This window comes from Anolis sagrei, chromosome 3 (genome assembly GCF_037176765.1).
Source record: "Anolis sagrei isolate rAnoSag1 chromosome 3, rAnoSag1.mat, whole genome shotgun sequence".
Taxonomy (NCBI): domain Eukaryota; kingdom Metazoa; phylum Chordata; class Lepidosauria; order Squamata; family Dactyloidae; genus Anolis; species Anolis sagrei.
This window is the reverse complement of record NC_090023.1, coordinates 4,398,410-4,421,024: the sequence shown is the minus strand read 5'-3', so window position 1 is coordinate 4,421,024 and position 22,615 is coordinate 4,398,410. Positions and strand designations below refer to the sequence as shown.

The following is a 22,615-nucleotide window of genomic DNA, read 5'->3' as shown; positions in this document are numbered from 1 at the left end:
AGGTGGGACGTAGAGGGAGATACGTTCGGACAGATACACTGGACCAGAACCGTATAGGGTTTTGTAGGTTAAGACCAGCACCTTGAATTGTGCTCGGAATTGAACCGGCAGCCAGTGGAGCTGGCACAACAGGGGGGTGGTATGCTCCCTGTATGTCGCTCCGGTGAGCAATCTGGCTGCTGCACGCTGGACTAGTTGGAGTTTCCGAACAGTCTTCAAGGGCAACCCCACGTAGAGCGCGTTGCAGTAGTCTATCCGGGATGTAACAAGAGCGTGGACCACCGTGGCCAGATCAGACTTCCCAAGGTACGGGCGCAACTGGTGCACAAGTTTTAATTGCGCAAAAGCTCTCCCGGCCACCGCTGAGACCTGGGGTTCCAGGCTCAGCGGCGAGTCCAGGATCACTCCCAAGCTGCGAACCTGCGTCTTCAGGGGGAGTGTAACCCCATCCAGCACAGGCTGTAACCCTATACCCTGTTCGGCCTTCCGACTGACCAGTAGGACCTCTGTCTTGTCTGGATTCAATTTCAATTTGTTAGCTCTCATCCAGTCCGACACAGCAGCTAAACATCGATTCAAGGTCTGGACAGCCTCCTTGGTGACAGGCGGAAAGGAGTGACAGATCTGGACATCATCTGCATAGAGATAACACCGCAGTCCGAAACTCCGAATGATCTCCCCCAGCGGCTTCATGTAGATGTTAAACAACATTGGGGACAGAATAGATCCCTGAGGGACTCCACACGACAATGGTTGTGGAGCCGAACAGGTGTCACCCAGTAACACCTTCTGGGACCGTCCCTCAAGAAATGACCGGAGCCACTGCAAAGCAGTACCCCCAAGTCCCATTTCTGTGAGTCGTCCCAGAAGGATACCGTGATCGACGGTATCGAAGGCCGCTGAGAGGTCCAGGAGAACTAACAGGGACACACTCCCCCTGTCCAGTTCCCTGCGCAGATCATCTACCAAGGCGACCAAGGCTGTTTCCGTTCCATGTCCCGGTCTAAAGCCAGACTGTGCCGGATCAAGATAATCAGTGTCTACCAGAAATCCCTGGAGTTGAGCTGCCACCACACGTTCCAGGACTTTGCCCAAATAGGGGAGATTGGAAACTGGCCGATAGTTGTCTAATTGAGTGGGGTCCAGTGATGGTTTTTTCAACAGCGGTTTGATAATAGCCTGTTTTAGACTCGCTGGAATCTTGCCCTCCTGTAAGGAGGCATTAACCACCACCTTCACCCACTCCGCCAAACCCCCTCTGGCTTCTTTTATAAGCCAGGATGGACAGGGGTCTAGGATGCATGTGGTAGGCCGCACCTCTCCAAGGATCCTGTCCACATCCTCAAGCTGAACTAATTGAAAAGAATCCAACAAAACTTGACAAGCAGATGCTCTCGTTACATTCTCAGAGACTGCAGGTAAAGTGGTGTCAAAACCCGACCGAATCCGCCCAATTTTATCTACGAAAAATCGAGCAAACGCTTCACAGCGAGCTCCAGAGCTGTCAGGGATCTCGCTTTTCGGCGGATTTAACAGACCCCTGACAACTCGAAAGAGCTCAGCTGGACGATTCTTCGCAGATGCAATATTAGCAGCGAAAGATGTTTTTTGTGCTGCCTCTATTGCCACACCGTAGGACCTTAAGAAGGTATTCAGATGTGTTTGGGTTGATTTAGTCGGGTTACTGCGCCACACGCGCTCTAGCCACCTCTTCTTTCGCTTCATTGCTGCCAGCTCCTCAGTAAACCAAGAAGCCGGGTTAGCTCGGTTACTCGAGAGGGGGCGTTCTGGAGCGATTGTGTCGATTGCCCTAGTCATCTCGGTGTTCCAGTGAGAGACCAAGGCATCGACAGGGTCGCCAGCCAGGGAGGTGGGAAATTCCCCAAGAGCCGTCAGGAAACCACTAGGATCCATAAGTCTCCTGGGGCGGACCATTCTAATGGGTCCACCACCCCTGCGGAGGTTGGGAGGAGCAGTCAGTCTAAACCTAATCAGGTGGTGATCGGTCCATGACAAAGGAGCGATGGTTAGCTCCTCCACCCCGATACTATCACCCCATCCCTGCGAAAAGACCAAATCCAGTGTGTGCCCAGCGATATGGGTGGGACCAGATACTAGTTGGGACAGGCCCATGGTTGTCATGGTGGCCATAAAGTCCTGAGCTGCACCTGACAGAGCAGTCTCGGCATGAACATTGAAATCCCCCAGGACTATAAGCCGCTGGGAGCTCAACGCCATGTCCGAGACCACTCCTGCTAGCTCAGGAAGGGAGACTGTCGTGCAGCGGGGTGGTCGGTACACTAACAGAATCCCTATCCTGTCCCGGTCACCTAACCTGAAGCCGGCACACTCAAATGTAGATGATTGTGGGATGGGGCACCTGATTAGGGGAATACAAACCTTATAGACCACTGCCACTCCTCCTCCCCGCCCTCCGGGCCTTGGCTGGTGCTGGACAGAGTAACCTGGTGGGCAAAGCTGGGAGAGGTTCACACCTCCCCCCTCATCCAGCCAGGTCTCCGTTATACATGCCAGGTCGGCCTGTTCCTCCTGAATTAGATCTCGAATAATGGAGGACTTCCCATTTACCGACCTGGCATTGAACAGCACCACCCTTAGCCCAGAAGGACCACCATCCTGACATCTCAGTTGTATCTTGTCGGGAGGATTTTTTTTTGGAATCGCCAATATATTCCTATTATTTTCAGGCCGAATTGATTGTGAAGTTGTAATATGGGTAATCTTTGGGATTGCCAATGTTCTATTGTAAATTTTGGGCCGGATTTGTTTTTGTCTTACATTCTTAGAGCATTTTAGGTTTGCCAAATTATTGCTGAAAATTTTGGATCGGATTGAGTAGTTATATCCCGCCCATATCAGCCCGCAGGCGACTCAGTTTTTGAATGGTCTTCAACGTCCAAAGCTCAGCAGCTCGGAGAAGGCCTGCACTGAAATCTGGCGTTCAGAACCTTGGACAGATCCTGGATTAAACTGTAGAGTTCAGCACTTTAAACAAGGCCTGCATTAAAATCTGATGTTTACAATGTTTAACCTATCTATATAAATAAAAATGTAATGCTCATTCATTTGTGGGATTAACAGAACTCAAAAATAATGTGTATACAATCTTGGGAGTAGGTTCTTGTGGGTTTTTTCGGGCTATAGAGCCATGTTCTAGAGGAATTTCTCCTGACGTTTCGCCTGCATCTATGGCAAGCATCCTCAGAGGTTGAGAAGGTCTGTTGGAAGTAGGAAAAATGGGTTTATATATCTTGGGAGTTGTAGTTTGCCAGGTCAAAGAGTCCCAGTGCCTCACCAAAACTACACATCCCAATATCCCCTTGCATTGAGCCATGGCAGTTTAATAATAGGGTGATGCTGCCCATGCTAGTCTCAGGGATGGGATTTGTAGTTTGAATTGTTTCCAACTTACCAGTAATCCTAAGGCAGGCATGGGCAAATTTGAGCCCTCCCTCCAGGTGTTTTGGACTCCGACTCCCACAATTCCTAACAGCCTATGGCTGTTAGGAATTGTGGGAGTCGGAGTCCAAAACACCTGGAGGGAGGGCCCAAGTTTGCCCATGCCTGAGCTACAGGGTCACCCCCCCCCCAACCCTATTTGCTCTGTATAGAGAAATGTTGATGGCCCTTCACTTTCGACCTCTCCTCTTCAGCCTGCCTGAAAAGAGCATCTGAGTCCTCTTCCTGATTCCAAAAAAGCAAGAAAGAGAAGCATCCCAGTTATGATTGGAGCCAAATCTCCAATTTTGAAACGAATAGGGGAGCCCTTCTCCCATTGGTTGGTTGGCATCAAGGCTGATGGACGTCAGGCCCGGAGGAGGAGGAGGAGGAGGATGGAGGCAGGGCTGAAGCCAACAGGTTCCTGCCTTCCTTCCCGGTCCAGGATTTTTGGGTCTGGGATATTTATTTACGCCCCTCTTTTGCCTACCGGATAATCAAGTGGCTGGTGTCAGGGAAGATGAATCTGAGATACTAGGGAGCGGCGCCGTAAAAAGATTAAAGCGTTATTATTGCTGGGTGGCGGTTCCCCCCATGGTCCACCATGACAGCTCGCCCGTCATCTGTAAAAAATGTCTCCGCGAGAGATAATCATCGGAAACTCAATAAAGCGTCAAGGGGAGCCTCCTCCGCCATCCATCACCGAGGAGCCTGCAAAGGCTCTCCGTTCGCCGTCTCCCCTCCCTGCCATCCATATAAATGTCTCTAATATATTCGCAACACCGGCCCCGGCCTCCTTGCCTTTCTGCCTGGCGTGCCCCCCCCCCTTCTCCTCCTCCCCGTTTGGATGTTTTTATGAAAAAATATATTTATATACAAAATATGCAAATCGTTAAAAAAAATAACCCCATAAAACAAAGGCAGGTCTTCTCTTCTGTGCACGCGGCCTTTCTCTCCTCCTTTTTTCAAAAAAGTGAATTTATACTTTTTAATAAAACATGTCAAACAAACAAAAATATATATATAATGCAACTTCCCCCAGAGTGTCTTAATTTTCCTCCGCTCCAGCTACTTTCTTCCTCATCCAAAAAGTGGTTGTGAGTAGTGTGCATTTAGGGTAAAACTTGATCCATTTCGTATCCCCCGGACCCTTTCTACTGAGCCTCCCACAATCAGGAGGGCAGATATTTGTTTTCGGGGCTAAAAGATCAGTTTTCTTTCGGCCCATTATTGGGAGAGGTGGCTTCCCACCCAGGCTCCCCTTCCTAGCATGAGCTTTTGGTCCGAGTTTAATAATAATAATTAGTTTTTCAGCCCCCTTTTTAGGCTGAAAAAACTCCCCTCGGCTTATACTCGAGTCAAAGTTATTTATTCTTTTACTCTGTTATTAGTATTATTTTTATTTCATGTATTATTTTACTCTCTTTAATATTATTACATTTATTATTTTACTTTATTAGTATTGCATTTATTATTTTACTCTACAGTATTTACCCTATTATTATTATTATTATTACATTTATTATTTTACTTTATTATTACAGTTATTATTTTACTCTGTTACTGCTATTATTATTGCATTTCCATTATTTTACTTTATTATTATTATTATTATTATTATTATATTTGTTATTTAACTTGTCCTCGTGGACAACAAGTTAAACATGAGCCAACAATGGGATGTGGCGGCAAAAAAAGCCAATGGGATTTTGGCCTGCATCAAGAGGAGCATAGTGTCTAGATCTAGGGAAGTCATGCTCCCCATGCTCTATTCTGCCTTGGTGAGACCACACCTGAAATATTGTGTCCAATTCCGGGCACCACAATTCAAGAGAGATGTTGACAAGCTGGAATGTGTCCAGAGGAGGGCGACTAAAATGATCAAGGGTCTGGAGAACAAGCCCTATGAGGAGCGGCTTAAGGAGCTGGGCATGTTTAGCCTGAAGAAGAGAAGGCTGAGAGGGGATATGAGAGCCATGTATAAATATGTGAGAGGAAGCCACAGGGAGGAGGAGGGAGCAAGCTTGGTTTCTGCTTCCTTGGAGACTAGGACGCACGGGAACAATGGCTTCAAACTACAAGAGAGGAGATTCCATCTGAACATGAGGAAGAACTTCCTGACTGTGAGAGCCGTTCAGCAGTGGAACTCTCTGCCCCGGAGGGAGTGTGGTGGAGGCTCCTTCTTTGGAAGCTTTTAAGCAGAGTCTGGATGGCCATCTGTCAGGGGTGCTTTGAATGCAATATTCCTGCTCCTTGGCAGAATGGGGTTGGACTGGATGGCCCAGGAGGTCTCTTCCAACTCTAGGATTCTATGATTCTATGGTTATTACATTTATTGTTTTACTCTGTTATTGCTATTATTATTGCAGTTCCATTATTTTACTTTATTATTATTATTATTACATTTCCTATTTTACTCTATTATTGTTGGAAGGATATGTAAGTACATTTACATTGAAAAAGGTTATAATAATGATTTAATCAGAGTTGGACAGTCTTATCTCAAATTACAGTTTTATGTAAATATTCAAAAACATTTCACGTCCTTATGACTCAATTAATGTAATTTTATTGGTATCTATTTTTATTTTGAAATGTACTTGTAATAGCTGCATTTCCCACAGATACGCAATGTGCCCAAATGTGAACACTGGTGGAGTTTGGGGAAAATAGAACCTTGGCATTTGGGAGTTGTAGTTGCTGGGTTTTATAGTTCGCCTACAATCACAGAGCATTCTGGACCCTACCAACAATAGAATTGGGCAAAACCTCTCACACAGAACCCACATGTTTGTTTGTGGAATTAACATAACTCAAAAACCATTGGGTGAATTGACACCAAATTTGGACACAAGACACCTATCAGGCCAATGAGTGACCATCACTCATAAAAACACTGGAAAAGACAGTGGAAGAGACTTAAGCCAAAACGATAAAAATATATATATTACAACGCATGTGCAAAACCACACACACACACACACACCTATATATATAAATCTGTTAGGTTGGTTCAACCGGACAGCAAAACTCCACAACCCACCAACGAAACTTAACCAAAATTCCCATGCCCATAACACAACCCACAAGGTACAAACATATCTACTCAAAATGAAAAACAACACAACAACACACTCACAAAACGGCAAAACAACAAAACTAAAAAAAAACCAACGAAACTTAACCAAAATTCCCATGCCCATAACACAACCCACAAGGTACAAACATATCTACTCAAAATGAAAAACAACACAACAACACACTCACAAAACGGCAAAACAACAAAACTCACAAACCCCCCAACGAAACTTAACCAAAATTCCCATGCCCATAACACAACCCACAAGGTACAAACATATCTACTCAAAATGAAAAACAACACAACAACACACTCACAAAATGGCAAAACAACTGAGCATGCGCATTGGTGCCCAGCCGCAAGTTCCCTGGCGCGCGCACACAGCCTTCCGGCCAACGTTCCCTCTGCAGAAGCCATGCCCACTCCAAGCCCCGCCGCGCCGCTTCCCGCACACACACACCCCCTGCCGCACACACACACAACCCCACGCTCCATCACTCCCCCCGCCACCGCACACACACACACAACCCCACGCTCCATCACTCCCCCCGCCGCCCCACGCTCCATCACTCCCCCCGCCGCCACACACACACACGCAAACCCACTCCCCCTGCCGCCGCACACACACACACAACCCCAGGCTCCATCATTCCCCCCGCCGCTGCACACACACACGCAACCCCACGCTCCATCACTCCCCCCACCGCCGCACACACACACGCAACCCCACGCTCCATCACTCCCCCCGCCGCCACACACACACACGCAACCCCACGCTCCATCACTCCCCCCACCGCCGCACACACACACGCAACCCCACGCTCCATCACTCCCTCTGCCGCCACACACACGCAACCTCACTCCCCCCGCCGCCGCACACACACACGCAACCCCACGCTCCATCACTCCCCCGCCGCCGCACACACACACGCGACCCAACTCCCCCCGCCGCCGCACACACACACACACAACCCCACTCCCCCCACCGCCGCACACACACACGCAACCCCAGGCTCCATCATTCCCCCCGCCGCCGCACACACACAACCCCACGCTACATCACTCCCCTGCCGCCGCACACACACACACGCAACCCCACGCTCCATCACTCCCTCCACCGCCACACACACGCAACCCCACTCCCCCCGCCGCTGCACACACACACGCAACCCCATGCTCCATCACTCCCCCCGTCGCCGCACACACACACGCAATCCCACGCTCCATCACTCCCTCGCCGCCGCACACACACACACAACCCCACGCTCCATCATTCCCCCCGCCGCTGCACACACATAATAGTCCAGATATCTACCTTAACTTTGATAAGTTTTACTATAGGCCACAGCAACGCGTGGCAGGGCACAGCTAGTATTTATATATGCGTGTGTGCAAATACACAAATATATACACACACATATATACACACACAAAACACATATACATGGACTGGGCCACAGCAATGCGTGGCAGGGGATGGCTAGTAAATAAGAAACTTTTATTTATATTTGCATCATACGGCCATCTTAATGCAGAGACAAAGCAAAAAGGGAAGCTGCTTCAGGAGCTGCACCTGGAGCTTCTATTTGATGGATGATATCTGTAATTTAATTGTCACAGCTCAATGGCATGGCATCCTGGGTTATGTAGTTTGGTGAGGAATCCGCACTCTTTGGAAGAAAAGGCTCAAGGCCTTGTAGAACTACAGCCTTCATGATCCCATGGGAGTTGCAGTCCAAAGCACTTGGAGGAAGGGTCCAAATTGGCCCACGCCTACTCCAGAGGGAAGAACAAGAACAAACATAGCATTTAGTTACCTTCCAGGGAATGGAGTCCTTTCTCTTTGGCAGTTTCATAGACACTGCTGAACTCGTCTCCCAGGTTGGGGTCGGCTCCGGCTGCAAGGAGGAGCGTTACCACCCTGTCGAAAAAAGACACAATAATGAAAACGAACAGTTGCATCTATTACAGAAGGTGCTAATGAAGAATTTGGAAATGGCAAGAAAAGAAGTGCAGCCACCCCTCCCCATGTATACATTTGGGGACTGAGAATCATAGAATCAAAGAGTTGGAAGAGACCTCGTGGGCCATCCAGTCCAACCCCATCCTTCCAAGAAGCAGGAATATTGCATTCAAAGCACCCCTGACAGATGGCCATCCAGCCTCTGCTTAAAAGCTTCCAAAGAAGGAGCCTCCACCACACTCCGGGGCAGAGAGTTCCACTGCTGAACGGCTCTCAGTCAGGAAGTTCTTCCTCATGTTCAGATGGAATCTCCTCTCTTGTAGTTTGAAGCCATTGTTCCATTGCGTCCTAGTCTCCAGGGAAGCAGAAAACAAGCTTGCTCCCTCCTCCCTGTGGCTTCCTCTCACATATTTATACATGACTCTCCTGATATCTCGTCTCATCCTTCTCTTCTTCAGGCTAAACATGCCCAGCTCCTTAAGCCACTCCTCATAGGGCTTGTTCTTCAGACCCTTGATCATTTTAGTCACCCTCCTCTGGACACATTCCAGCTTGTCAATATCTCTCTTGAATTGTGGTGCCCAGAATTGGACACAATATTCCAGGTGTGGTCTAACCAAAGCGGAATAGAGCATGGGGAGCATGACTTCCCTAGATCTAGACACTAGGCTCCTCTTGATGCAGGCCAAAATCCCATTGGCTTTTTGCCGCCACACCATTATATAAAAATACAAAACATAAATGAACATTGTGTTCAGACTTGGGTCCCTTCTCCATGATGGATGTATAAGAAAATACAAGTATTCATTAACCTGAGATCCCAAACACTTCTGGTCCCAAGCATTTTGGAGAAGGGATGCTCAACTTGTGTATGTGTTTTAATTAACAAGCATCTTAATTTACTTCATGAAGGCCATCCTCACGTGTTGCCTAAACCCATATTGGTTGGGTGAGAGATTTCTGTAGAGGAGTGGTTCTCAACCTGGGGGTCAGGACCCCGAGAGGGGTCATGAGGGGGTGTCAGAGGGGTCGACAAAGACCATTAGAAAGCCCAGTATTTTCTGTTGGTCATGGGGGTTCTGTGTGGGAAGTCTGCCCCAATTCTGTCATTGGTGGGGTTCAGAATATTCTTTGATTGTAGGCGAACTATACATCCCAGCAACTACAACTTCCAAACGTCAAGGTCTATTTCCCCCAAAAACTACTAGTGTTAGGTTCTTGTAGGTTTTTACGGGCTATAGGGCCATGTTCTAGAGGCATTCTAGAGGCATTTCTCCTTGCCATTTTCAAATGCCTCTAGAACATGGCCCTATAGCCCGTAAAAACCTACAAGAACCTAGTGATTCCAGCCATGAAAGCCTTCGACAATACATTCTACTAGTGTTCACATTTGGACATATTGAGTATTTGTGCCAAGTTTGGTCCACATCCATCATTGTTTGAATCTACAGTGCTCTCTTGCTGTAGGTGAACTACAACTCCAAAACTCAAGGTCAGTGCCCACCAAACCATTCCAATATTTTCTCTTGGTCATGGGAGTTCTTTGTGCCACGTTTCGTTCAATTCCATCGTTGGTGGAGTTCAGAATGCTCTTTGGTTTAGGTGAACTATAAAACCCAGCAACTACAACTCTCAAATGACAAAATCAATATGCATCAATAGGAGCATAGTGTCTAGATCTAAGGAAGTAATGCTACCCCTCTATTCTGCTTTGGTTAGACCACATCTGGAATATTGTGTCCAATTCTGGGCACCACAATTCAAGAGAGATATTGACAAGCTGGAATGTGTCCAGAGGAGGGCGACTCAAATGATCAAGGGTCTGGAGAACAAGCCCTATGAGGAGCGGCTTAGGGAACTGGGCATGTTTAGCCTGAAGAAGAGAAGGCTGAGAGGAGATATGATAGCCATGTATAAATATGTGAGAGGAAGCCACAGGGAGGAGGGAGCAAGCTTGTTTTCTGCTTTCTTGGAGACTAGGACGCGGAACAATGGCTTCAAACTACAAGAGAGGAGATTCCATCTGAACATTAGGAAGAACTTCCTGACTGTGAGAGCCGTTCAGCAGTGGAACTCTCTGCCCCGGAGTGTGGTGGAGGCTCCTTCTTTGGAAGCTTTTAAGCAGAGGCTGGATGGCCATCTGTCAGGGGTGATTTGAATGCAATATTCCTGCTTCTTGGCAGGGGGTTGGACTGGATGGCCCATGAGGTCTCTTCCAACTCTATGATTCTATGATTCTATGATTCTATGAAATCAATCCTCAAATTTGGGCATATCAGGTATGTGTGCCAAAATTAGTCCAATGAATGTAAATACATCCTTGCATATCAGATATTCATATGACGATACATAATAGTTGCAAAATTAGTTATGAAATAGCAATGGAAATAATTTTATGGTTGGGGATCAACACAACATGAAGAACTTTATTAAGGGGTCGCGGCATTAGGAAGGTTGAGATCCACTGCTGTAGAGGTTTATGCTGCTGGTCTTATTGATGGGAGAGATTTGCGAGATTTTTTGACACTGGAAACCAGGCCCACAGAGATGGCTGGAGAGCAGAAGTGAAAGGCCTGAGTTTGCTGTGAGCGAAAGAGACTCCAAAAGGCCATTTCCATGGCAGTTTGCAATGTCTAGCAAAACAGCAGGCCTTCCTGCCTCCGGGAAAGCTTGCGTTGGTTGCCGCCTCTCCCTTTCCCAAAGCCGGCCTGACATTTGAGCAATCGCAGATATCGATCGCTCCGTCCAATTTGCAGGTAGCAAAACGTGTTCCAACTTTCAAGCCGATTAGCCTTTGCAAAGGTGAACGAGAAGCGAAACAGCCATTAAGAAGCCATTTTTATTTATTTGCTGTGTTTCTATCCCTGTGATAAGTCACAAAAGGGTCACAACAAGGCAAATTTGGTATGCCAATAGAAAGCATTAATAACAGAGAGTGTGCTGGTGGACAAGGAAGCAAGTCTTTGGCCTCCAGAGAATGAAGGAAAGTTATGTGAAAAAGGAAAGAGGGCAAAATGTGGGCCTTTTGGGCCTCAGTTTTTCCACCTGTCAAGTGGACACATGTTCTTTGGAGACCACATCTTTCTTCTATATATGTAAGAGGCAGAATCATAGAATCCTAGAGTTGGAAGAGACCTCATGGGCCATCCAGTCCAACCCCATTCTGCCAAGAAGCAGGAATATTGCATTCAAAGCACCCCCGACAGATGGCCATCCAGCCTCTATGTAAAAGCTTCCAAAGAAGGAGCCTCCACCACACTCTGGGGCAGAGAGTTCCACTGCTGAACGGCTCTCACAGTCAGGAAGTTCTTCCTCGTGTTCAGATGGAATCTCCTCTCTTGTAGTTTGAAGCCATTGTTCCATTGCGTCCTAGTCTCCAAGGAAGCAGAAAACAAGCTTGCTCCCTCCTCCTCCCTGTGGCTTCCTCTCACATATTTATACATGGCTATCATTTCTCCTCTCAGCCTTCTCTTCTTCAGGCTAAACATGCCCAGCTCCTTAAGTCGCTCCTCATAGGGCTTGTTCTCCAGACCCTTGATCATTCGAGTAGCCCTCCTCTGGACACCTTCCAGCTTGTCAAGATCTCTCTTCAATTGTGGTGCCCAGAATTGGACACAATATTCCAGGTGTGGTCTAACTAAAGCGGAATGGAGCATGGGGAGCATGACTTCCCTAGATCTAGACACTATGCTCCTCTTGATGCAGGCCAAAATCCCATTGGCTTTTTTTGCCGCCACATCACATTGTTGGCTCATGTTTAACTTGTTGTCCACGAGGACTCCAAGATCTTTTTCACACGTACTGCTCTCGAGCCAGGCATTGTCCCCCATTCTGTATCTTTGCATTTCGTTTTTTCTGCCAAAGTGGAGTATCTTGCATTTGTCACTGTTGAACTTCATTGTGTTAGTTTTGGCCCATCTCTCTAATCTGTCAAGATCCCTTTGAATCCTGCTCCTGTCCTCTGGAGTCTTGGCTCTCCCTCCCCATTTGGTGTCTGCAAACTTGATGATCATGTCTTCTAACCCTTTATCTAAGTCATTAATGAAGATGTTGAACAGGACTGGGCGAAGAAGGGAACCCTGCGGCACTCCACTCGTCACTTCTTTCCAAGATGAAGAGGAAGCCTTGGGGAGAATCACCCTCTGGATTCATCCATTTAACCAATTCCAGATCCACCTCACCGTAGTTTTGCCTAGCCCACATTGGACTAGTTTCCTTGCCAGAAGGTCATGGGGGACCTTGTCAAAGAAGGCCTTACTGAAATCCAGGTACGCTACATCCACGGCATTCCCCGCATCTACCCAGCTTGTAGCTCTATCGAAGAAAGAGATCAGATTAGTCTGGCATGACTTGTTTTTGATAAATCCATGTTGACTATTAGCAATGACTGCATTTGTTTCTAAGTGTTTGCAGACCACTTCCTTCACAATCTTTTCCAGAATCTTGCCCGGTATCGACGTGAGGCTGACCGGACGGTAGTTGTTTGGGTCATCCTTTTTTCCCTTCTTGAAGATTGGGACCACATTGGCCCTCCTCCAATCTGCTGGAACTTCTCCCGTTCTCCAAGAACTCTCAAAGATAGTTGTCAATGGCTCCGAAATGACTTCCGCTAGTTCCTTCAATACTCTGGGGTGTAGTTGATCTGGCCCTGAAAGGGGACTTGGACTCATTTAGAGCGGCCAAGTATTCCTGGACAACTTCTTTCCCAATTTGGGGTTGGATGTCCTCTAATCCCTCATCCACTCCATCTTGCTGAGGTTGAAGATGACTTTCTTTTTGTGAGAAGACTGAGGCAAAGAAGGCATTAAGTAGTTCTGCCTTTTCCCTACCCCCATTCAGACCAAATGGAACTCAATAGGATCTCGAGAGGGCTCTGAAGACCACAGATAGACAGCAGCTTCGGGCTCTCTCTGGATTTAGTAGGAACCTTCTCTTCTGCAGCACATTCTCAAAAGCCATTTCTCTCTTACTGAGGAACCATTCCTCAGAGACCTATAGAAACGAGGAAAAGACCTTTACCTCTCTTAACCCAAGCAGTTTAGCCCTTGTGTACTGAATTGCACCTAGAACTCCACTGGCCACCATGCCACGGCTGCAAGGATGCTTCTGATGCTCAGCAAGGAAACAGACAACCACAGTGAAAAGGTTTCTGGGCCTTCTTCAAAGGCAGCCCTGGTTTAGACCTGGACCTATGCAAGTGAGGAGAGATCCAGGCTTATTAGACAAGGCTACAGGGATATTGATGACCGTTGGCGTCCCTTCCGTAGGTAGTTCTTTATGATCAGGGCCGTGGACTGTGCACCCATTTTCCTGGGCTTCTTTGGGAGCCCCTCCTGGAACATCACCTGGCCAGACCCATCCGAAAGCCCTTCCTCCCATTGATTGGGCTGCCTGGTGAACTTTCGTGGAAGGCTGCCCTCCGGGGTCAATGCAGATTTATCTGCCTGCAGATGAGGAGGCCTGGCCGCTAATGCAATTAAGAGCTGATCAGCAAATTAAAGCCCCGCTCAGACCGGGAACGACGAGGCGGTTGAGCAGCAGCAGCTCAATCACAAGTTATTGCAGCTCGCAGAGCCAGCCTGCTGAATAATGCATTTCGCGGAGGGGAGGGTGGCCACGTCGGAATTGGAGGCATCGAAGAGGGAAACTGAGGCAGGGGGAGACTTCGGTTTCTTCACGAATTAGGCAAGATCACAGAAGAAAAGCATTCCTAGTCTTTCTCTCTTTCCAAACGGTGATGTGTACATAGGCATTGCTCACACATAAAATCACCTTAAGAGTTGTAGAGACGCTAAGGACCCCCCTGGCCAAACAACTTCTGCCTTTCAGAAAGATACCCTCCAAGCCCTCTCGACTGATGGTCTTCCAACCTATGCTTGAAAGCCTCCAGAGAAGGAAACAGTCCACCAGACTCCAAAGCAGAAGTAGAGTTCTCCATTGAACAGCTCTTACCATCAGGAAGTTCTTCCTGAAGTTTTTTTGTTGTTCATTCGTTCAGTCGCTTCTGACTCGACCAGTCCACGCCAGAACTCCCTGTCAGCCATCACCACCCCCAGCTCCTTCAAAGTCAATCTTGTCACTTCAAGGATGCCATCCATCCATCTTGCCCTTGTTTGGCCCCTCTTCCTTATTCCTTCCATCTTCCCCAGCATCCTTCTCTTCTCTAAGCTTTCCTGTCTTCTCCTGATGTGGCCAAAGGACTTCATCTTTGCCTCTCATCTCCTTCACTCCAATGAAGGGAGATATTGACAAGCTGGAAGGTGTCCAGAGGAAGGCGACTCGAAGGATCAAGGGTCTGGAGAACAATTCTCATGAGGAGCGGCTGAAAGCTCTGGGCACGTTTAGTCTGCCGAAGAGAAGGCTGACAGGAGACGTGAGGAGAGCCATGGGTAAAGATTGGAGGGGAAGTCATAGAGAGAAGGGAGCAAGCTTCCTTTTTGCTTCCTTGCAGACTAGGACGCGGAACAATGGCTTCAAACTACAAGAGAGGAGATTCCACCTGAACATTAGGAAGAACTTCCTGACTGTGAGAGCCATTTGGCAGTGGAACTCTCTGCCCCGGAGTGTGGTGGAGGCTCCTTCTTTGGAAGCTTTTAAGCAGAGGCTGGATGGCCATCTGTCAGGGGTGATTTGAATGAAATATTCCTGCTTCTTGGCAGAATAGGGTTGGACTGGATGGCCCAGGAGGTCTCTTCCAACTCTTTGGTTCTATGATTCTATGATCCAAATCTCAAGGTCAATGCCCACCAAACCCTTCTAGTGTTTTTTTGTTGGTCAGGGGAGTCCTGTGTGCCAAGTTTGGTTCAATTCCATCGTTGGTGGAGTTCAGAATGCTCTTTGATTATAGGTGAACTATAAATCCCAGCAACTACAACTCTCAAATGACAAAATCATAATTTTTTGAGTGATGGCCACTCCTTGTGTTGTGAGATGTTTTGTTGCCAAATTTGGTATTATTTCGTTCATTGGTTCTTTTGTTTTTAAGGTACTCATTACACACAGAGCATTTATAGATTATAGATTCCATCTGAACATGAGGAAGAACTTCCTGACTGTGAGAGCCGTTCAGCAGTGGAACTCTCTGCCCCGGAGTGTGGTGGAGGCTCCTTCTTTGGAAGCTTTTAAGCAGAGGCTGGATGGCCATCTGTCAGAGGTGATTTGAATGCAATATTCCTGCTTCTTGGCAGAAGGGGGTTGGACTGGATGGCCCAGGAGGTCTCTTCCAACTCTTTGATTCTATGATTATAGGTATAGAATATAGATTACTGCTGTCTGGCAGAAGGGAGTTGGGATTGGGTGACCCTTGGGGTCTCTTCCAAAACTAGGATTCTATGATTCTAAGTTGAAGTTTGCTTGGATTAATCTGTGAATGGTAAAGGCAAGACATCTTAGATTTCATCTAGCAAGTGATATCCGAATGGGGTGGGGCTGGATGGCTTCTGAGGTCCCTTCCAAATCTAGGTTTCTATAAATGCCCCAAACGTTTCCCTGGTTCAACTGACACCCAGTAACAAAACCAAGGCATGTCTTCTATTAAAAAACCTAGCTTGTGACCATTCCTTTTTTGTGTCAGGTTTCCAGGAGCAAACAGGAGTCACGAAAAGCCTCGGGGTGCAGCTGGACTCCGCAGGAGATGGTCAGAGCAAACAATCTGGGTCCCAGGGATTTAATGGGAACGGAGTGGCCAAAGAGGAGGGTCAGCCAGCCCCTGACCGCTGGAGCGGAAAGTGATTCTGTTGACTCTATCAGCATTTTGGGATCTTCGGGAAGGCTGGCCTCCGAGGGCCATCGAGTCAATAACCTTCTTTAAAACGCAAAGAAATGAGAAGGTGATTAGATGACGCAGCCACTCCCACAAAGAATTTTGCATTGGCTCTCAACCAAGAAGCCGCCTGGGGTTCAGCCCGAGGCAAAGCCTTTCTGCGCAGAAATGGCCCCGAAAGTTTTATGGAAGCAGAAAACATCTGGGGGCACGGATTGTGCCTTTCTTTCTCCTTGCGCCCTCCTCCTCTGTGTCTTCTTTGTGCTTCTAAAACCCTTGTTCCGGTCCACCGGTCACTCGGAATGGTCAACAACCGTCACACTCTGTAGCCGGCCATTGTGCCCCGGCCATTGTCCATCGGCAAAGGGTCCGTCCATCGGGAGCCGCTCTGCAGACCTGTCTTGCCGCTCGGACATCGCACATCAAAGTTAAGCAAACAGGGCCGGCCGGGGCCGCCTCCTCTCCTCTTAAGGAGCTCCTGAGGTCGGCTTGTCATGTCGCACATCAAAGTTTGCGCCACACACGAACTGGGCACACGGATCCCCCATCGCCTCGCCCGAGAGCGGATACGCGGCCTTTGTGCGAAGGGTTTAATCCGGTGTTTTCTCAAATCATTAGGCCCTTTTTTGGTGCTTATGAACTTGTGACTAAGCAAAGCGCCCCTGAGAGGTTGTAACATCAAAGCCCCGTCCCGAGCGGCGGGCGGTCCCACGTTTCCGAAAATTGGATTTCTCCCTCTCCGGCCTTCGCCGCGCTTCTAAATAAAAAGGCTAATTCAATTTAGTTGTAGACCGAACGCATTGAAGAGTTGCCTTGAAAGGTTACGAGGAGGGAGGACATTGTCCTGGGAAGCTGCAAGGGCAGGTCGGAACGAAAAATTCAGGGCCCCAAAAGACAAAGGCCAATCTGCTCTGCAGGACCGATCTCGCAGAGACGTGGCAGCAAAATATGTTCGGAGCCTGGATCTAATTTTTTATCCCATTCCATTATTTATTTATTTATTCATTTATCTATACATCCCGTTTAGACTACTGCAACGCTCTCTACGTGGGGCTGCCTTTGAAGACGGCCCGGAAGCTCCAATTAGTCCAACGTTCGGCGGCCATGATACTAACAGGAGCGGAGCGCAGGGAGCATACAACTCCTCTGCTGCACCAGCTCCACTGGCTGCCGATTTGATACCAGGCTCAATTCAAAGTGCTGGCGTTGACCTTTAAAGCCCTAAACAGTTCTGGCCCAACCTACCTATCCGAACGTATCTCGGCCTATCAGCCCACCAGGACCCTAAGATCTTCTGGGGAGGCCCTGCTCTCTATCCCGCCTGCTTCACAGGTGCGGCTGGCGGGGACGAGAGACAGGGCCTTTTCTGTGGTGGCCCCTCGGCTCTGGAACGCCCTTCCCATGGAGGTAAGATCAGCCCCCTCGCTGATGGTGTTCCGTAGAAGATTAAAAACCTGGATGTTCGAACAGGCATTTGGTTAATTCGGTGCAATGAATGTAATGATTAAAGGATTGGTAATATGGACGACGAAACTGGATCACGATTTTAGTCAGGAGATGCATTGGATTGTTATTGATGTGCGAATATTGTGTATCATGCTTTTATGGTTTTAAATTGTATACTGTTGATTGTTGTATTTTGTTGTAAACCGCATTGAGTCGCCAGCTAGGCTGAGAAACAGCAGTATACAAGTATAGCAAATAAATAAATAAATAAATAAATATTTATTTCGGTTACTTCTACCCCGCCCTTCTCAAACCAGAGGGGGACTCAGGGCGGCTTACAAAGGCACAATTCGATGCCGGCATCAACATAACAGTAGAATAAAAACAATATAGCAGCAATTAAACAATTAACAATCAGTTTCTTCATTACAACAATAAAACCAATAAAACCGATTTCATCTCAGCGTTCGTCATTTCATAGTCCAAATTCCATTTCCACTTTGTCAGTCCTGATTGTCCTTATCTAGTTGTCAGATTGCCCGAAGGCCTGGTCCCACAACCACGTTTTTAATTTCCTCCTGAAGGAGAGGAGGGATGTTGATGACCTAATTTCCCCCGGGAGTGAGTTCCACAGGTGAGGGCCCACCACTGAGAAGGCCCTGCTCCTCGTCCCCGCCAACCTCACTTGTGATAGTGGTGGGGTCGAGAGCAGGGCCTCCCCAGATGATCTCAAACTCCGGGGTGGGACGTAGAGGGAGATGCGTTCGGACAGATACGCTGGACCGGAACCGTACAGGGTTTTGTAGGTCAAAACCAGCACCTTGAATTGTGCTTGGAACTGAACCGGCAGCCAGTGGAGCTGACACAGCAGGGGGTGCTGTGCTCCCTATATGACGCTCCGGTGGGTAATCTGGCTGCTGCTTGCTGGACCAGTTGAAGTTTCCGAATAGTCTTCAAGGGCAACCCCACTTAGAGTGCGTTGCAGTAATCTATTTGGGATGCAACAAGAGCGTGGACCACTGTGGCCAGATCAGACTTCCCAAGTTCCACAGCACAGAAAGAGCTGAGGCTTGCCAAAGAGGTTAAAGATAATCCAAGGGGCTTCTTTGGTGTTGTCTGTAGCAAAAAGAGGCCAAGGGAATGGTAGAACTGCTGCGTACAGGTGATGGCAAAATGCAAACAGGGGACAGAGAAAAGGCAGAACTCCTCGGCACCTTCTTGGCCTCAGTCTTCTTTCCCCAAAAGGTTGACAGGGCACCACTTGAGGAGGATGGAGCAGCGGTGGCAGGTGGGGAAATGTAGCACAGAATAATAGATCAAGGGGCAAAACCGGAGTACCTATCTACTTTCAACAAATTCAAGTCTTCAAGGCCAGATGACACCACATTGGGAGAGATAAGCTAATACCCCTGAGGTACAGTGGAACCTCAGTGAAACCAAAGTGCTCTTCCAGCAGTCAAGGCTGAGGGGGAAAGGGAAAGGGCCTGAGGCTGTTAGGAATGGTGGGAGTTGAAGTCCAAATCACGTGGAGGGACGGCTGAAGTTTGGCCATGCCTGCTCTAGTCCAACCCCCTGCCAATGCATACCCTTACATCTGTGTTGCACCCATGCAGTCTATATTATTATTATTACTATTACGATATTATTTCATATAGCAGTCACCAGCCAATCCCTCTCCAATGCCAGAGGTACAGCTTAATGGTGTCACATTAGAAAATGTTGGCCATTTCTGCTACCTTGGCAGCCACCTCTCCACCAAAGTCAACATCGAAACCGAAATACAACACCGCCTGAGCTCTGCGAGCGCAGCATTTTTCCGAATGAAGCAGAGAGTGTTTGAGGACTGGGACATCTGTTGGGACACCAAGGTGCTTGTTTATGAAGTGATTGTCCTTCCAACCCTGCTATACACCTGCAAAATGTGGACTGTCTACAGACATCAACATTGGCACTGAAATACAACACGGCCTGAGCTCTGCGAGTGCAACATTTTTCCAAATGAAGCAGAGAGTGTTTGAGGACCGGGACATCCGCAGGGATACCAAGGTGCTTGTCCTCCCAACCCTGCTATACACCTGCGAAACGTAGACGGTCTACAGATGTCACATGCAACTCCTGGAATGATTCCATCAGCGCTGCCTCCAGAAAATCCTGCAAATCTCTTGGGAAGACAAGCGGACAAATGCTAGCGTGCTGGAAGAAGCAAAGACCACCAGCACTGAAGCGATGGTCCTCCGCCATCAACTCCGCTGGACCGGCCACGTTGTCCACATGCCCGACCACTGTATCCCAAAGCAGTTGCTCTACTCAAGAATGGAAAATGGAAAGTTGGAGGACAGGAAAAGAGATTTAAAGATGGGCTCAAAGCCAATCTTAAAAACTCTGGCATAGACATCAAGAACTGGGAAGCCCTTGCCTGTGAGCGCTCCAGCTGGAGGTCAGCTGTGACCAGCAGTGCTGTAGAGTTTGAAGAGGCATGAACAGAGAGTGAAAGAGAGAAATGTGCCAAGAGGAAGGCGTGACAAGCCAACCCCGACCGAGACTGCCTTCCACCTGGAAACCAATGCTCTCACTGCGGGAAAGATGCAGGTCAAGAATAGGGCTCCACAGTCACCTACGGACCCACCCTGGAAGATTATCCTACTCGGACAATGAGGGAACGCCTAAGTAAGTAAGTACGGTGGAATCTCTACTTAACAGCATCCCAACTTAAGGACATTTTGAGTTAAGGCCCACTGCTCAACCAGGATTTTGCTTTGACATACGAACAGCCATTTTAAGAGTAAGTGCCAGAGGGAGCGCTAGCACAAGAGTACAGGGCTTTTGTGCTTCAAGGGAGTAGCCTCCAGGACTTTGCTTTTGTCCGCTTTGGGAGATTGCTGTCTGCTTTGCTCTTGTCTGCTTTGAGAAACTTCCGAGTTAGCTGATTTGGTGTGATTTTCATTCCTGGAGTCTTTGGTCCGCCCTCCACATCTGATGTGGTTAGGGACACAAGACCCTTGCGAGGCTAAAAATCTGCCTGTAGCATAATTCTACCTGCTGAACTGTTTGGGAATGTATGGAATTGCATTAAATGTCTGATGGAAGCATCTCTGGAAAGCCCTCATTTCCAAGGACCTGAAGGTTCTTGTAGGTTTGTTTTAAGTTGGATGTTTCTAACTCGGGGTGGCATGTGTTGTCCATATTGCTGTCTAGGTAAATATAACATTTTAGCAAAGCTTCTGGGATCTCAGATGCTTGGTTGTGATTAGTATAATTACAGTCAGCCCTCTACATTTGCTAGCAAGGACCTCTTTGGAAGTGGGAAACCCACATTTTTTTTAAAAAAAGCTGATATCCACCTTAGAGGAAAAGAAGCAACAACTTACGTTGTGTTTCGGTTTATAGCTGCGACCATCAGAGCTGTCCAGCCCAATTTGTGTCGGGAGTTGACGCTGACCCCTTCCTTCAACAACCTGAGACCAAAGAAGAGAGAAAACATATGTCCATTAGCAAGATAAGTCTCCCATCCTCCTTCTTCCTCTCCTTCCCAATTCACTTACATCCACCTCAGAGGGAAAAAAATGGCAAAAATTCCACTGAGTATTCTTTGTCTTAAAAAATCCTATGAAATGTATGGGGTTGCCATAAGTCAACAGGCAATATGAAGGCACAAACACAAACTAGATCTGACCTTGGTCCCTTTTCCCCAAATGCTGCAGGCAAGAATGTCCAGAATGTGGAGAAATATGCCTTTTTGGATTGTCACAGCTGAAACAGAGCCTATAATACAGTCGAGAGCATCTAGGATTCTGGATGGGATCCTTGACGGGACTGGCTTGACCTTGAAGGAGATGGGGGTGGCTACGGCAAACAAGGAACTCTGGCCTGGGATGGTTCAGGAGGGCAACAAGAGTTGGAAGCAACTGAACAAATAAACAACAACAAAAGCTATGGATTTAAACTAGACTGATGAGCAGATGGCAGAATCCATTTCGACTCCTTTAGACTTTCTATGCCCAGTTTACTGTTCTGGTCTTTGTGCTTATCAGTGAATCTAGGAACAAGTCTAGCGTAACCTCTCCCAGGAAGTCAAGATGACAAAAAGAGAAGAGAAGAATGTTGGGAAAAGTGGAGGGCAGCAGCAAAACATCTTGCTTGCTGTCCTGAACTTGGAAAACCTGAGTAGAATGGCTAAGAACAGGCTTTCTTAGGAGGTCTACAATTCTAAAGTTGAGGAGAATGCCAACAAAGGCAGGAGTTTGGGTTTACACAGCCAGGTCTTGCCTCCTTCTTGCCCAGAGACACCAGTTATTACAACCCTCTGGTTCTCTACTAATGTTGTTCACCACTGCTAAGTTAGTTTTGAGACCTAGCAATCAAATCGCTGAGTTCTCCTGTCCTCGGGTCTTGCAAATTCAGGAATTCAATGGCATCCTTATTTATTTATTTATTTATTTATTACTTGCACTTATTAACCGCCACTCTCAGCCCTAGGGCGACTCCTTGACATAGTCTCTCCACCATTTCATGCTGACTTCTACCCCTCCAAACATCATAGGGGTTTTTTTTTTTTTAGAAATTCCTATTTTCCCATGAAGTGCCTAAAACGAGACAGAGTCCTTTTGGTTTCCAGGGAGAGTCCAGGCTTGATTTGCTTCAGGGCTCATTTATTGGTCTTTTTAGCCCCACATTTCAAACAAGTTTATTATCTATGTATTGTCGAAGGCTTTCATGGCTGGAATCACTAGGTTCTTGTAGGTTTTTTCGGGCTATAGAGTTAGCTATGACCGGACTGAGAGGGCTCCCCATAGCTACTCCATCTTTCTGTTCGTAGAATTCATTGTCCCACTGAAAGTAACTGGTGGTGAGGCAATGGTGAAACAGAGCCGTGATGTCTTCTGGGAACCTCTGGTTGATGAGTGCC

The 22,615-nt window shown here is 47.7% G+C and overlaps 1 protein-coding gene across 1 annotated transcript in view; it reads right to left on the bottom strand.

Annotated features, from left to right (window-relative positions):
- CLPB (ClpB family mitochondrial disaggregase) overlaps positions 1 to 22,615 on the bottom strand; it is a 129,867-nt gene that overhangs the window by 88,427 nt on the left and 18,825 nt on the right. Inside the window, exons 3-4 of the mRNA XM_067466428.1 lie at positions 21,078 to 21,164; positions 8,356 to 8,459 (exon numbers count right to left, since the gene is read on the bottom strand). Of these exons, the coding sequence (XP_067322529.1) occupies positions 8,356 to 8,459; positions 21,078 to 21,164 (191 nt within the window). The remainder of the gene's footprint in view (positions 1 to 8,355; positions 8,460 to 21,077; positions 21,165 to 22,615) is intronic.